General features: G+C 44.6%; 1 protein-coding gene across 3 annotated transcripts in view; it reads right to left on the minus strand.

Moving 5' to 3' along the window:
• Positions 1-15,678, minus strand: part of LOC115159737 (homer protein homolog 1) — a 33,881-nt gene extending 18,203 nt beyond the window's left edge. For 2 of the 3 annotated variants that reach the window (XM_029709758.1, XM_029709757.1), the window contains exon 1: positions 15,584-15,678. In XM_029709758.1, coding sequence (XP_029565618.1) covers positions 15,584-15,663 — 80 coding nt within the window. In that variant the 5' untranslated portion in view covers positions 15,664-15,678. Of the gene's footprint in view, positions 1-14,500 lie in introns of all 3 variants that reach the window. The other variant, XM_029709759.1, reaches the window with a different exon arrangement.
• Positions 15,679-16,602: the final 924 nt, after the last annotated feature.

Below are 16,602 nucleotides of genomic sequence, written 5' to 3' on the forward strand. Positions count from 1 at the left end.
CATCAGTGACTGGCTCAACCTATCGGTTTCTGGACCAATCAGACGGCCCCGAAAGTGTTCACATTCAGTGAAGGGTCAGGGAGGTACTCCGATCCAGACTCATTGCGGAGAAGAAACTAACGTCTCAGCGTGGCGTAACGTTTGGCCGCCGCAAGGAGTCTGGGTAGCCAGGCAATATAGGATTGAAAAAAAGAATGAGAGGAACTGATGGTAGAGGGGCTGGAGGAGAGGATGGGAGAGAGAAAGAGCATGTGTGTTAGAGTGAGAGAGAATTAGCTGGAGAGAAGTGGGTCTAACTTCAACCGCCCTGCCTGTGAGTGAGTGTGAGTTTTAAAAGCAGCCGTAGGAAGGGCAGATATGCACATTTTCTGCCACAGAGCTGAACAATGAGAGCCCCCCCCCTCACACACACACACACACACACACACACACACATCACACCTCCCATTATATCACACACAGGAGTCAGGGGGAAATAGGAACAATAAGGTATGAAAGCTGCGCACTGATTCTGCAATAGTTAAAAGGAAAGTGGAGCTAAGCTTTTACACAGAGAAAGTACACAATCAAAAACAGTCCATTAACATACTGTATGTGATCGACTGGGTTTGAATCTCCTATGATAGTGTTAGCATGCTGAGCTAAAGCCTAGGCATTAGGCCTGGGTGCTAATGCAAGTCCTCAGGACTCAGGCAAGGTTACTAGTCACGCAAGCATGGTTTACCAAACCAACTGTTACATCTCTCCCAAGCAAATGAGTGAATGTGGTTATACCAACAGTCCAGCAGGGGGCAGATGTCCATGAGAGTCAGGCTGCAGTAGCAGTGCTGTGCTGTAACAGATGAGCCAAAGGTGACCTGGTAGTACCTGGGCAGGACCCACATACACAGATCAGACAACTGTCCTGGCCCTGTGGCCCTGGCCAGCTTCCAAACATAACATAACTATGGAGGAAAGCAGCACTCAGGTAAGGTCTTGGATTAAAGGCATACATAGTACAGCAAGCTAATAGCATAGCCAGCGGCATATCTATGGCTTGGACTGACTGGGCTAGAAGCCTCTTCACATCATCAACAGCAAGCGGTGGGTAGAAGTCTTCCTGTCGGGAATTTGCTAAATGTCTCATACTTCCTCAAAATCAAAATCCATATATCCTAAATAAGTGTAGGCTTAATATATCGAGAGTGTGATGGAAAGAGAGAGGTACACAGCACACAGAGAGAGAAAGAGAGGAGAGATAATTTACCAGTGAGCAACAGTGCCTCAGATAATGTGACTACACTCTTTTAGACCCCTGTATAAAACTAGGGGGAAAAAAGGTCTGGACATGAACACATTGTTCTCATAACTGGTTCTGTTAGAAGTAGAGCGCTTACTTTGCTTTTTATGAATTTTTATTTTATTATGACAGCAATTTGCCCCTCAATTACAAGCCATTTGAATATATTCTCCCTGATAGGAGGGCAGAAGCCCCATTCAGAAAGCATGGATTTGTACACATTTCCACAGCTACACACATTTCTATGTAAAAGGCCACGTAAGCACCAACATGTACAGTTCAAAGGAGCGTGCCAAATAAAAAGCTAAGAGTGTATCATTTTTCTTTATTAAGGCAGAAATAAAACATTTCAAGCATGGTCCATCTAAAAACTTTGGAATAAGCCAAGGCTTTGATTTCTGGTCAAACAGATAGAAAAGGCATCTTAGAAAACATTGCCCAGAAAGTCTTAAAAAAAGGTATTATAAATATACTGCTCAAAAAAATAAAGGGAACACTTAAACAACACAATGTAACTCCAAGTCAATCACACTTCTGTGAAATCAAACTGTCCACTTAGGAAGCAACATTGATTGACAATACATTTCACATGCTGTTGTGCAAATGGAATAGACAACAGGTGGAAATTATAGGCAATTAGCAAGACACCCCCAATAAAGGAGTGGTTCTGCAGGTGGGGACCATAGACCACTTCTCTGTTCCGATGCTTCCTGGCTGATGTTTTGGTCACTTATGAATGCTGGTGGTGCTTTCACTCTAGTGGTAGCATGAGACGGAGTCTACAACCCACACAAGTGGCTCAGGTAGTGCAGCTCATCCAGGATGGCACATCAATGCGAGCTGTGGCAAGAAGGTTTGCTGTGTCTGTCAGCGTAGTGTCCAGAGCATGGAGGCGCTACCAGGAGACAGGCCAGTACATCAGGAGACGTGGAGGAGGCCGTAGGAGGGCAACAACCCAGCAGCAGGACCGCTACCTCCGCCTTTGTGCAAGGAGGAGCAGGAGGAGCACTGCCAGAGCCCTGCAAAATGACCTCCAGCAGGCCACAAATGTGCATGTGTCTGCTCAAACGGTCAGAAACAGACTCCATGAGGGTGGTATGAGGGCCCGACGTCCACAGGTGGGGGTTGTGCTTACAGCCCAACACCGTGCAGGACGTTTGGCATTTGCCAGAGAACACCAAGATTGGCAAATTCGCCACTGGCGCCCTGTGCTCTTCACAGATGAAAGCAGGTTCACACTGAGCACATGTGACAGACGTGACAGAGTCTGGAGACGCAGTGGAGAACGTTCTGCTGCCTGCAACATCCTCCAGCATGACCGGTTTGGCGGTGGGTCAGTCATGGTGTGGGGTGGCATTTCTTTGGGGGGGCCGCACAGCCCTCCATGTGCTCGCCAGAGGTAGCCTGACTGCCATTAGGTACCGAGATGAGATCCTCAGACCCCTTGTGAGACCATATGCTGGTGCGGTTGGCCCTGGGTTCCTCCTAATGCAAGACAATGCTAGACCTCATGTGGCTGGAGTGTGTCAGCAGTTCCTGCAAGAGGAAGGCATTGATGCTATGGACTGGCCCGCCCATTCCCCAGACCTGAATCCAATTGAGCACATCTGGGACATCATGTCTCGCTCCATCCACCAACGCCACATTGCACCACAGACTGTCCAGGAGTTGGCGGATGCTTTAGTCCAGGTCTGGGAGGAGATCACTCAGGAGACCATCCGCCACCTCACCAGGAGCATGCCCAGGCGTTGTAGGGAGGTCATACAGGCACGTGGAGGCCACACACACTACTGAGCCTCATTTTGACTTGTTTTAAGGACATTTCATCAAAGTTGGATAAGCCTGTAGTGTGGTTTTCCACTTTAATTTTGAGTGTGACTCCAAATCCAGATCTCCATGGGTTGATAAATTGGATTTCCATTGATTATTTGTGTGATTTTGTTGTCAGCACATTCAACTATGTAAAGAAAAAAGTAATTAATAAGATTATTTCATTCATTCAGATCTAGGATGTGTTATTTTAGTGTTCCCTTTATTTTTTTGAGCAGTGTACATCAAGACACAATGACGTTGAAGGAAAGACCCCTCCAGGGTTGGGGTCAACCCCATTTCAATTCCAGTCAATTCAGGAAATACAATGAAATTCCAACCCAAATGATCTTGTAATGCTTTTCTATTAAGAAATTGTATTTATTTTCTAAACCGACTGGAATTGAAATGGAATTGACCCCAACTCTGCTGCCAACTAATACTAACAGTACTTAGTTTTGGAGAAATGACTTGCCTTCTGTAAGTTTAAGAAACATTGCCTTGTAATTACATTACCAAAAACCAACATATCTTAAAGATATTTTCACATTTCGCTCCCTCATATGAGGCGTGTAATATAATACCCAAATATGCAAAGGAGGATATTGCATATGTATAGCTTTGTGTACCTATTTAGGATACATCCCCATGTAGAGAATGAGGTTCAAAGTCAATGTGTCATGTCATAGCTGACACCATTCTTTCTGCAGACATCGTTGAATCTTAATTCAGAACAGATATTTAAGAGTTTTTGGAAAACACGGACACATTAAAAAAAAAACCTGAGGAAGATTTTACAGAAATTTTGTTACCAAAATTCGCATTGGCACAGCTCTTCCAGTAAATGTGTTTTTGTAAAATGTTCAGTGTAAATTGTTACAAGTAGTGCTTGTGCATAGAGTTGTTAAACTTTGAAATTAATGTTTTTGGTTTGACATACCTTTTAAGTGAAAAATCCATTACTGTGAAATTGCCCATATGCTAACATTGCATTTAGGTCAGATGTATTTGTGGGTAGTTTTCCAAGTAAACACTAAGTAAATCACTAAACCAAAAACAAGACAGATGTGAACTGTAAAGAACCATAACAGTTTAGCATTAACTATTAACTTTCTTGGGCAGGGCACATTTGGTTTGGAGGTTAACAAGGCGACACTCCATCTTAACTCCTCCTCCACATGTACTGGATTGGTTGAACAGTGCAGAAGAAAACCTCCTGGGATCAGGACCAGAATGTGGGCATCCTGCTCAGGGTTTCAAAAAAAGACTAAATCATTTACACCTGCTATGTTAAGTTACTGACAGGCTAACACCTCATAGGTTGCCAACCTACTATAACAGGAAAGCGCCAGGGCAGGGTCTGTGTGTCCTTATAGCATGATGTTATGTCCCAGCATGCTTTGGTTACCATCTTGGATACCCGCTGATGATGATCCCAAAACACAAAGCAGAAACACTTCCTCTTCCTGGTGGAGTAACTGACATCCCTACATCCTCAGCTTAACTAAAACAGTTTACCAAATCTGCCAGTCTTAACTGTAGGCTACTCAACACATTAGCCTTGACTGTCAAGTCAAAGCTATGATTCTTCTTCTTGGAGACCCGCTGCCTTTAGACAACTACATAGTGTCAGACAACAATTCGAGGGACTAGTGCAGGTTCACAAACCAGAGGTTGAAAACCACAAGAGGATGGGCTTCAGACAGTTGTGCTGTGGTTTCCATCTCAACATCATTATCTTTTCCTTTATACTCCTCTGTAATGGAAACTGCCATTAAAAACATACTTGGCATTAAAAAACCCTGGTTGGACTGGGTTGACTGAACCAGGAGTGAGAGGGCCCCTGGGGTGCAGCTCTGGCCTGGCCAGAGTGAGCTCCCCTCCAGAACTCTCCCACAGATTGGCATCACCATCCAGCCAGTGGTCCCTCAAAGATAAACACTATTATAGCTGCTTCTTCTGCCCTCAGCATTAAAAAGCCCACAACAGCAGCCTCCAGTATGGCAGCCAAGCGTTGTGGCTTTAAACGGGTCTCATTTCATGGAGATTCAGTCCCTAGATGTCTATCTGCCGGGCTCTGAGAGGAATCCGCAAGGGAAAGCACAGTTAATTGCTCGGCGGTGGTGGCGGCTCAGAGCTGGTTTCATTTCATTCTTACTACTGTGATTCTTCTTCAGTCCCTCCCGGTCTTAACCAGTTAATTAAGTTAGCATAGTGGAGTGGTGGGTCTGGGGCCTTGCTAGCTATTATTTAACACATACACTGAGGGTAGAAAACAAGAACACCTGCTCTTTCCATGACAGACTGACCAGGTGAATCCAGTTGAAAGCTATGATCCTTTACTGACGTCACTTGTTAAATCCACTTCAATCAGCGTAGATGAAGGGGCGGAGACAGGTTAAAGAAGGTTTTTTAAGGCATGAGACAATTGAGACATGGATTGTGTAGGAGTGACATTCAGAGGGTGAATGGGCAAGATAAAAGATTGAAGTGCCTTTGAACAGGGTATTGGTAGTATGTGCCAGGTGTGACGACCCTCCCACTCTGTCTGCCGTATTCTTTTTCTTTGCTCCTTTTCCTTATTAGGATGTCGGTGGGTGGAGCCGGGAGGGTCGTCAGCGAAATGGGACACACCTGGGCCCGGGTGTGTCCCGGGATAAATACACCTCTTCCCCATTCATTGAAGAGACTCTCCATGCAGACACACTGTTGGATTTTGGTAGTGGCACCTTTCAACAACCCTCATTATCACATCTATGCATGCAACCACTCACTTACACTACATACACCATTGTAGGATACTTCAGCTATTCCTTATCTCGACGTTGTCTCCCTTTTTGTTATGGGCTTTGAGCCGGTTTGTGACACAGGCGCACCGGTTTGTGTCAAGAACTGCAATGCTGCTGAGGTTCACACTCAAAAGTTTCCTGTTTGTATCAAGAATGGTCCAACACCCAAAGGACATCCAGCCAACTTGACAACTGGGAAGCACTGGAGTAAAACATGGACCAAAACATAAAACATCCCTGTGGAACTTTTTCAACTCCTTGTAGAGTCCATGCCCTGGGGGGGCACTTAATATTAAGGTGTTCAGTATACTCAGTGTAGTCAGGGTGATGAGGGTGGTGATGAGATGGGAAGGTGTTCAGTATACTCAGTGTAGACTGGTGTAGTCAGGGTGGTGATGAGATGGGAAGGTGTTCAGTATACTCAGTATAGACTGGTGTAGTCAGGGTGATGAGGGTGGTGATGAGATGGGAAGGTGTTCAGTATACTCAGTATAGACTGGTGTAGTCAGGGTGATGAGGGTGGTGATGAGATGGGAAGGTGTTCAGTATACTCAGTATAGACTGGTGTAGTCAGGGTGATGAGGGTGGTGATGAGATGGGAAGGTGTTCAGTATACTCAGTATAGACTGGTGTAGTCAGGGTGATGAGGGTGGTGATGAGATGGGAAGGTGTTCAGTATACTCAGTATAGACTGGTGTAGTCAGGGTGATGAGGGTGGTGATGAGATGGGAAGGTGTTCAGTATACTCAGTATAGACTGGTGTAGTCAGAGTGGTGAGGGTGGTGATGAGATGGGAAGGTGTTCAGTATACTCAGTATAGACTGGTGTAGTCAGGGTGGTGATGAGATGGGAAGGTGTTCAGTATACTCAGTATAGACTGGTGTAGTCAGGGTGATGAGGGTGGTGATGAGATGGGAAGGTGTTCAGTATACTCAGTATAGACTGGTGTAGTCAGAGTGATGAGGGTGGTGATGAGATGGGAAGGTGTTCAGTATACTCAGTATAGACTGGTGTAGTCAGGGTGATGAGGGTGGTGATGAGATGGGAAGGTGTTCAGTATACTCAGTATAGACTGGTGTAGTCAGGGTGGTGATGAGATGGGAAGGTGGACTGTAACTGTACGGTTCCAGAATTGACAGACTGGGGGGGGGGGGGGGGGCGAGCTGTAATGTAGAGCCAATGGAAATAGATATGTGCTATACAGTACACTACTAACTAGGGATGCACGATATATCGGTAAGCATATCGGTAAGCATATCGGAATCGGACGATATTAGCTAAAAATGGCAACATCGGCATCAGCCCGATGTTTAGTTTAACATGGATGTGCAAAACCGATGTCAAAGCTGACATGCATACCTATATAACATAGGTAGATTACGTAATGACGCCGTGACAAATACAGCGCTACACAGAACAAAAGCAGAAAAATTACTAAGTGCCCCATTCCAACAACTAAACAAGTTCAAGTTGAGTAAGAAAATTTCAGCGAGACAACTCAAAGGCGAAATCAACGCCAAGATAATGGAATTCATTGCCCTTGACAATCAAATGTCCTCTGTCGTGGATGATGTTGACTTTCACCTGGTACACACCACCAAGAAGGCACTATTTTTCAGATGTTGCCCTACCGGAGATACAGTTTGTTGAAAAGCACATCTATGAGCTACTTTCTATGGGCGTCACTGATATTAGCTTCATGACTGACATTTGGACCAGTGATGTCAGCCCCATGAGCATGCTGAGTCTAACAGCATTGTGAGGAGACAAAGATTTTGTACAGAGGAAAGCCGTACTGCATGCTCAAGAATGTGCTGGTTCTCATACCACTGCTGCCATTTCAATGGCATTTGAGAACATGAACACACTCCTTGCTCCATTCGAACAACTGACTGGAGAAATAAGCAAATCAACTCTGTCCGCAGCAGACGTGATACCCTTTGTCATGGCATTGAAACGCTTGCGCAACAAAAACTGCCGACACAGACCGTGGGGTTAAAACTTTTAAAAGTACTCACGGCTGTGAACAAGCGAGTCGGCGGCATTCTCTCTGAGCCTCTTTACTGTGTCACCAGCATGCTCGATGCTAGGTACAAGGACTGCTACTTCGATGCAGACAAGAAACAGGGTTTACGTGAAATGTTACATACACAGCTGGACAAGATGGAAATGGACACAGTGACAGTGAGCACCGAGGAAGAGAGGCCACGGAGAGACAGAGCTGAAACTTCACTGCTTGACATGTATAATGAAATCCTGGTTGAGAATGAAACGACTGAACAACGAAGCTGCACAGCAAGTATGTGAAAGAAATAGGATGATTATGTTGTACTGGTACTGGGGATATACGTAAATGCCAACAAAATAACTTTTTGGTCAGTGTGTGCGTTTCAACTATTTAACTATACTAGAATTATTAAAAAGGCAACTAAAATATAGGTTATAGGTATCTTGTTTTTTGGCAAGGAAAATATCGGATATCAGTATCGGCCAAAAATGTCATATCGGTGCATCCCTACTAAACTCAGCAAAAAAAGAAACGTCCTCTCACTGTCAACTGCGTTTATTTTCAGCAAACTTAACATGTGTAAATATTTGTATGAACATAACAAGATTCAACAACTGAGACATAAACTGAACAAGTTCCACAGACATGTGACTAACAGGGGGGGGGCTGCTGGTGTGGCCACCAGCTGCTTTAAGTACTGCAGTGCATCTCCTCCTCATGGACTGCACCAGATTTGCCAGTTATTGTGGTGAGATGTTACTTCACTCTTCCACCAAGGCACCTGCAAGTTCCCGGACATTTCTGGGGAATGGCCCTAGCCCTCACCCTCCGATCCAACAGGTCCCAGACGTGCTCAATGGGATTAAGATCCGGGCTCGTCACTGGCCATGGCAGAACACTGACATTCCTGTGTTGCAGGAAATCATGCACAGAACAAGCAATATGGCTGGTGGCATTATCATGCTGGAGGGTCATGTCAGGATGAGCCTGCAGGAAGGGTACCACATGAGGGAGGAGGATGTCTTCCATGTAACACACAGCATTGAGATTGCCTGCAATGACAACAAGCTCAGTCTGATGATGCTGTGACACACCGCCCCAGACCATGACGGACCCTCCACCTCCAAATCGATCCCGAGTACAGGCCTCGGTGTAATGCTCATTCCTTCGACGATAAACGTGAATCCGACCATCACCCCCGGTGAGACAAAACCGTGACTCATCAGTGAAGAGCATTTTTTGCCAGTCCTGACTGGTCCAGCGACGGTGGGTTTGTGCCCATAGGCGACGTTGTTGCCGGTGATGTCTGGTGAGGCCCTGCCTTACAACAAGTCTACAAGCCCTCAGTCCAGCCTCTCTCAGCCTATTGCGAACAGTCTGAGCACTGATGGAAGGATTGTGCATTCCTGGTCTAACTCAGGCAGTTGTTGCCATCCTGTACCTGTCCCACAGGTGTGATGTTTGGATGTACCGATCCTGTGCAGGTGTTGTTACACGTGGTCTGCCACTGCAAGGACGATCAGCTGTCCGTCCTGTCTCCCTGTAGCACTGTCTTAGGCATCGCACAGTACGGACATTGCAATTTATTGCCTTGGCCATATCTGCAGTCCTCATGCCTCCTTGCAGCATGCCTAAGGCACATTTACGCAGATGAGCAGGGACCCTGGGCATCTTTCTTTTGGTGTTTTTCAGAGTCAGTAGAAAGGCCTCTTTAGTGTCCTAAGTTTTCATAACTGTGACCTTAATTGCCTACCGTCTGTAAGCTGTTAGTGCCTTAATGACCGTTCCACAGGTGCATGTTCATTAATTGTTTGTGGTTCATTGCACAAGCTATGGAAACAGTGTTTAAACCCTTTACAATGAAGATCTGAAGTTATTTGGATTTTTACTAATTATCTTTGAAAGACAGCGTCCTGAAAAAGGGACGTTTCTTTTTTTGCTGAGTTTACTAACCCATGTCCATCCTTGTAGTTTTCCCATTACCATGCCTCTCACTCTTCCTAATTTCACCTCACTGAACGCTCTCCAAGTCCACTGCTTGTTGTGTTGAAATGAGGGTTTGTTTGTTTAGGGAGTCTCTCCCTGTAACATGACACATCTGCACTAACATGACAGTTCTGCAATCTATCAATCTGATTTTCATTCAGACTAAACTTACTGGCATCAAATGCCATTACACCCACTTCCTCCTGAAGCAACATTTGCTTAATTAAAGCAACGTTTCTCCGTTATCAGTACATCAGTGGCCAGGTGTGTGTGTTTGTTTGTTAGCCTCTAATCCCTCCCACAATGGACAGTTGTGTGGCATGCGGGGCTCAATGACGAGTGCTATGCCAGAGGAATCCGATCGCAGATGTTATCAAATCAGCAGTTCTCCACTTACCACCACACATACACACAGAGATTTATGTTTGCATAGAGGTTGTCAAAGGCAGGTACTGTCTGTGGCCAAAGGGGAAAGCACCCTGGTGCAGTCTCCAATTACGGCCCTTTATCGGTGTGTGTGTGTGGTCAGTAAACACTCATGTTCAAGTAACCTCTCTCTCCAGGGCAGTGCTCCTCCTCGTATTCCTCTGCTTCCCAGACTAGAGGGCATATTGAGAAGCCTTCAAGAGGAGCCAACCTGTGCTTAGGTCAGGATGAAAAGGACCTATCTGTCAGTCTGTCTGGGATCCCTTTCACAGGCAGTCTTCATAGAGATGAAGGCTAAGAAACAAGTTGTTTTCAAAAAGGTTTTACTATGTTTAAACTATTTCTATATAATATTATTGTGGTTCCTGAGATGTTGTTAAAACACTTCTCCGGGCATTGTGAGATGTGATAATCTGCACTAGGCAGTGCGACTGTGTAAAAGACAGGTTGGAACGCCACCACTCACAAAAGGAAAAAAAATGCTTGCCTGCATTACAAACTTAGCTGCTGCCTGGTTGCCAAGGCAACACCCATGTGACTCAGGGCCGGTCAGGATCTGTGAGCATCCTCTAACCCCCTCTCTCCCTCCCACAGGCTCTCTAAGCCAATCACAAGGCAGCGTGTCCCATACGGGTTAAACCTACTCACAGAGGGAGTGTGGGGTCTTTGCTTGGCGCAGCCTGAGGTTTAAAATACCCATATGCTAGGCTAAGGCCTGGTCTGTGGATACACACAGGCTGGGAGTATTGGTGCAACCTATGGCTTAAAATACCCATATGCTAGGGCCTGGTTTGTGTTCTGGTGACACATATGGAGGGTGGTTTGTGGTTTGCGTGGACTCTTCAGATCAGCTTTATTAGCATTAATGACAAGGCCACTGTTGCTAAAGCAAAGTGAGATAATGACAACAACAACCGTAAAAAATGAAATGGTAGTCATGTGATTAGTGAAAGAAAAATCTCTCACTCTCTTCCCATAGCCTTCTCTCTCTCCTCATCTCTCTCTCCATTGCTCCTGTTGTTAACTCAGGGTCCAGGGAAGTATTGACAGCTGGAGCCCAGTGAAGGTGTCTGGCTTTCCCCTACTAACTGCATTGGCCGCAGGAGCCCACCCTCTCACTCTTTCACACACACTCCCCCACTTCTTCCTCTCTCTTCCTGGATCTCACTGGGCTGGCTATCGCCCACTCTCTCTACCTCTCCATATGATCTTCTTTATTTCTCTTTCCCTCACTCTCCATCTCTCCCCACACCCTCGGTCTTGCTAACTCTCTGGCTCCATCCCTCTCAGGTTGGGGGGGTTCTACTGGGTCCATCCACTCAGACTAGAGAGTAGGAGATCTAACCTCCCTCCACCTCTGGGGACACTGCCATGGGTAGAAGTCAGGAGGGATCTGCTTGGAGGTTCTTCTTAATACCTTCACACTAAAATCTTTTCGTGTTTCCTCAATGAAACTGTACTTTATGTTTTAAAAGTGGGGCAATTCCACAGAAAATCATACAGAACTCAAAGCTTTTATGTATCCCTACATTTTGGAACTTCACATGTTGGTTCTCACTGCTCATGGGTCCTTTTATGATGGAAATGCCCAGTGCATAACCTACCATTCTGCATTCTCAGCTTCCGACAGGCATTAATCAAATCAAATTTATTTATATAGCCCTTCTTACATCAGCTGACATCTCAAAGTGCTGTACAGAAACCCAGCCTAAAACCCCAAACAGCAAGCAATGCAGGTGTAGAAGCACGGTGGCTAGGAAAAACTCCCTAGAAAGGCCAAAACCTAGGAAGAAACCTAGAGAGGAACCAGGCTATGAGGGGTGGCCAGTCCTCTTCTGGCTGTGCCGGGTGGAGATTATAACAGCACATGGCAGCACATTAGCCATGAGTAAGATTGAAACAGGGCAGGGCTACTGTGGCTCTGGTAAGTCAGAGTCTGGTGGTGATGTCTGGGTTTTGAGTAAAGACACAGCAGCGATGCTTCCAAAACAAAGTGCTCCTGACTTTGACCATACACTTAGTCTCACAGTAACTGCCCTGTCCAACACTGGCACCTTGTATGATTGTGAAGATCATTTCTACTCAGTCTGAGGACAGGAAGGGAACTTTTAAAAGGTTGGCGCAGAACAGGCTGTCCTTAAAGGAGCAATCTGCTGTAGCTACATCCATTTTTGGACTTGTGAATTAATGATATGTACCCATTTGTTCTTGAAGAATATAACTTATAAATGCCTCATGAGCTTAGTTCAGCTGTCGTACTCCATCAGAACCCAAAATATAAGCCTGTTTTACTCCAATATTTGTGAACAAAGTAAATGTACTGTAAACAAACACTATATAGCCTCAAAACGTGGTTAAAACTATCATTTTTATATCATAGATGATCAGTCTTTGCATCCATAGTGCTGTTGATGAATTTGAGAGTGGTTACATTTCTGCAGGCCCCTCCCTCAGCTTTTTTACTGAAACGGGCGAGGCTGACGCTTTGTTTAAACTGTTGATTGCAGCTTTAAAAACTGACGTGTTTCAGCGCATATGCATCACATAGGCTAGTCGAGGTTTTGGTTAAAGTTGTTGAACCAGATAAGGGCAGGGCAGACAATGAGTTGGTTCAGTTGAAGAGAGATTAATCATAATTTGAGAAATCATTTGTGCAACATTTAACCCTGAGAATAGTTTTAAAATTATGCCAAATAACATTTTTTCTAACACACTCTTGAAACCTCCCTATTTCAATCCATCTACACTAACGATTATTAGCCCAATATATCAGACTGTTTATGACACGTCCTGAGAGTACTGTAGGCTGCTGAGGTGCCAAGTTTCCGCCTGGTTTACATTAATACATTATGCAGAACAGAATCCCTGCACTAAAACACTTTAACAGCCAACACTCTGAGAGGCTTCATTTAAGATAAGGGCACACTTTGAAGAAAGATGCACTCTTCTCATTTTTTGTCCAAGAACTAGATCATAGACAAGGAATTTAAGGTTAGTGAGGTGCTGTATGGCTTCAAGCCGCAGTTCACCCCTGAAATAAACGTTTTTCTAATTGAATCTAAGATGGTATAAAATCAGGTTTAGTCCATATTCAACAACACAGTGAGTTTGTTGTGTAGGTATAGGTGTATGCCTATGTATCAGTCCTTTTGTGGCACAGAAACTTTAGACAAAACATCCACAGGGAAGTATTATTAAACCGACTTCAAAACGCGGGTCTCTGCGTGTGGCTATCACCATTTGTTTGCTGACCACCTGAAGAACGTGCACAAGACAGAAGTACATGCATGCAATGCAAGCATACTAACCGAAGTCTTGCAGGTGTTTACGTTGTTTTGCGTATGTGCCAGGTGACTGCAGTACCAGCGTTTGGAAAAATCTGTTTAATAATACTTTCCTGTAGATATGTTTTCTCAAATTCCAAACCACAAAACAACAAACTGCAGAGACTACAGGTAGAGGAAGTTTAAGATATATTATATTCAATATTCTGGCTTTCCAAACAAATGTATGGCACTAATCTCAGACTGTAACCAGCGGTATCACAGTTGGATTGCCAGGCAAAGGCTTGACAAGATAACAGGATCCTCTGGGATGGGGGTTCCACATTAAGGTGTTTAGTCTGAACTGTAAATAAACTGAATGACTTCTGGGTTCCTTTCTGGTGCCAGTATTTCTTCAGAAAGTATGACAGGCATATTGTGCCTCAGTATGATCTACTTCTATGGTAGATATTATAGCATTTGTTTAGGCACTGGAACAAATCTTAAACAAACGTGTGAAATAATGTATAAATGTTCATGTAGACAACCCCGTCACAAGGCCATCCCTCCAGTACTGGATGAGATTACAATATTCCAATGACACTAAACCCATCTGACGTACTCTAATGTATTGAAATAAAACCGATAACATGCTTTATGTGGCCTATCTTAGAATAACGGAGGAATAGCCTATTCACCAGTGTTTGATCAATTGTTCAGTAGGCATTTGGAAGCTAAAGCTTAGGCCATGGACTAATGCAAGCAAACTTCAGGTAAACCCATGTTGCCTGCCAGCATATTGCGCTCAACCTTCTACCCGCACGTATCTATCTTGAAACAAACCAGGCTTCCTAGAAATCATAACACCTCCCATGAACACCATTCTTGTGTGGGAAGATTAGTACAGGGTAAAAATGGCACTACATTGCGCGATACATACCCCATTTTGCTTGGTCGGTTAATCGAAGGGAAGGGATTCAGTCCGTGGTCGCCGAGGGCTCCAACGCGGGAATGAACAAGCTACTGTGTTTTCCTCTCCAATAAGCGGTTCTTCACAACGCTGTTGACGGATATGGCTTGACGGGGGACTCGAGATAGTCAGTGCGGTTCCCTTCACGCCGACATAGCTTGTTCGTCTGTTATACCTTGTGGGTGTTGGTTGAAAGCTCACCCAAACAAACGTGTCGGTGCATGCATGAGGATCGAAAACATCGGTGTTGACGTTAGATAAATGATATGCACTATTCAATCATGCTTAGCGACGATAGCAGCTAAGCTAATGTTGGCTACCAAGGACCACATTCATGATTGACAGAGACTGTTTTTAATTCCTATGTAGCGCGAACCTCATTTTACACTTATAAGGCAGGTAAATTGGGACCGCTTGCATTAATATTGGCGGAACACAATCTTCTCTTGGCTGCTAAAATAGGCTTAAAATATCCACTTGGTTCTAGACGGACTTAGGTATTACAGCTCGGCGCTCCTCTCCGCTGCCTTGTATTTCGCTACTCTCCAAAGACACCGCCGCTTTCAACGTGACCAGCTGCCTGCACCGCATACAGTTATCCTCGGGCGAAAAAAATGCTGAACATTCATTCCTGCATGTCACTTTGTAAGGCCCGACTGTTCAAAATAGCACAATTTACTCGTTGCCTCTTTCCCTGGCGTCGTAAGTGCCATCAAAATTCCTCCAGCAGCTATTCTACTACAGCTTATCAAACGCATCATTGCATGGCACTAACATCATAAATACATCTGCAACAATAATAAACTCATTTTTAGCTACATGGGAATATATATTTTTTTGTCGAGTAGGCTTCATCTCCCATCTGTTTTCGCGGAAAGACTTGGTGCATTCTCATGGCTCCACCATCTCCTCTAGTACCAGATCAGACAAGCAGCTAGCATCTTCGAAGCCGGGCGAATATGAAATGCTATGGTAAATTATGTTGAAATATGAACGATTGCCAGTTCGTTGATATTATTTATCAGACAGAGATCTCAAATGTCAAATCATGACCTCTTTTCGCTCCATCGAACGCCTCCCTTCTTCAGCCGTCTGTTTGTGTAGTCTCTGATTTCTCCTCTCATCCCATTCATCACATCTCTTGTCGGGTTCAAAACATCTGGGAACTCGGAAATCTCAGACTTCAGTGCGTTCAAGACATCTGGGAACTCGGAAAAAATCAAGTTCCGACTGGGAAAAGTCGTTTTCAACGGTCATCCAACTTGGAATTTTAAGTCGGGAACTCGGGTATCTTTCTAGAGCTGTGACTTTTCGACCTGAAGACCACTGACGTCATGGTTTGAACCCGTTTTTTCCGAGTTCCAAGTTGTCCTGAAAGCACCATCTCTACCCATCCTCAAACGTTAAATTGGCCTACGTCATCACGCCGTCCTCGCACCGAAGTCACCGTATCCTTCGAAATCTGACGTAATGACCGATAAATATGTCCGTCACTCCTGGTTAGCAACTGTCAAATAGTGTAGCAACACCTACCAACCTGCAGTTTATTATGTAACCCATAATAAACCTGTAATAAACATGAAATGCAGTATTCCATTCAAGTCTTTTACTGTGGTATGTTTTGTGAAGATCGCATGAAATCGCATGAAAATGCTGACATGAGATTTTCAAAAGAGTCCACTAATTCAGCCCACTGCACAGATCTTTAATTCCTTAGAATTATACTGAAAAAAATATAAACGCAACATGTAAAGTCTTGGTCCTATGTTTCATGAGCTGAAATAAAATATATGCTATTTAGCAGACTATTTTATCCAAAGTGACTTAAACATCTGTGTGGTCCCGGGAATTGAACCCATTATCCTTGAACTGCAAGAGACATGCTCTACCAGCTCTACCAGCTGAAATACAGAGATCCTATATGCACATGCCTGTTAATGAGCATTTCTCCTTTGCCAAGATAACCCATCCACCTGACAGGTGTGGCATATCAAGAAGCTGATTAAATAGCATAATCATTAGACAGGTGCACCTTGTGCTGGGGACAATTAAAGGTCACTTTAAAATGTGCA

Source organism: Salmo trutta, chromosome 23 (assembly GCF_901001165.1).
Source record: "Salmo trutta chromosome 23, fSalTru1.1, whole genome shotgun sequence".
Classification (NCBI taxonomy): domain Eukaryota; kingdom Metazoa; phylum Chordata; class Actinopteri; order Salmoniformes; family Salmonidae; genus Salmo; species Salmo trutta.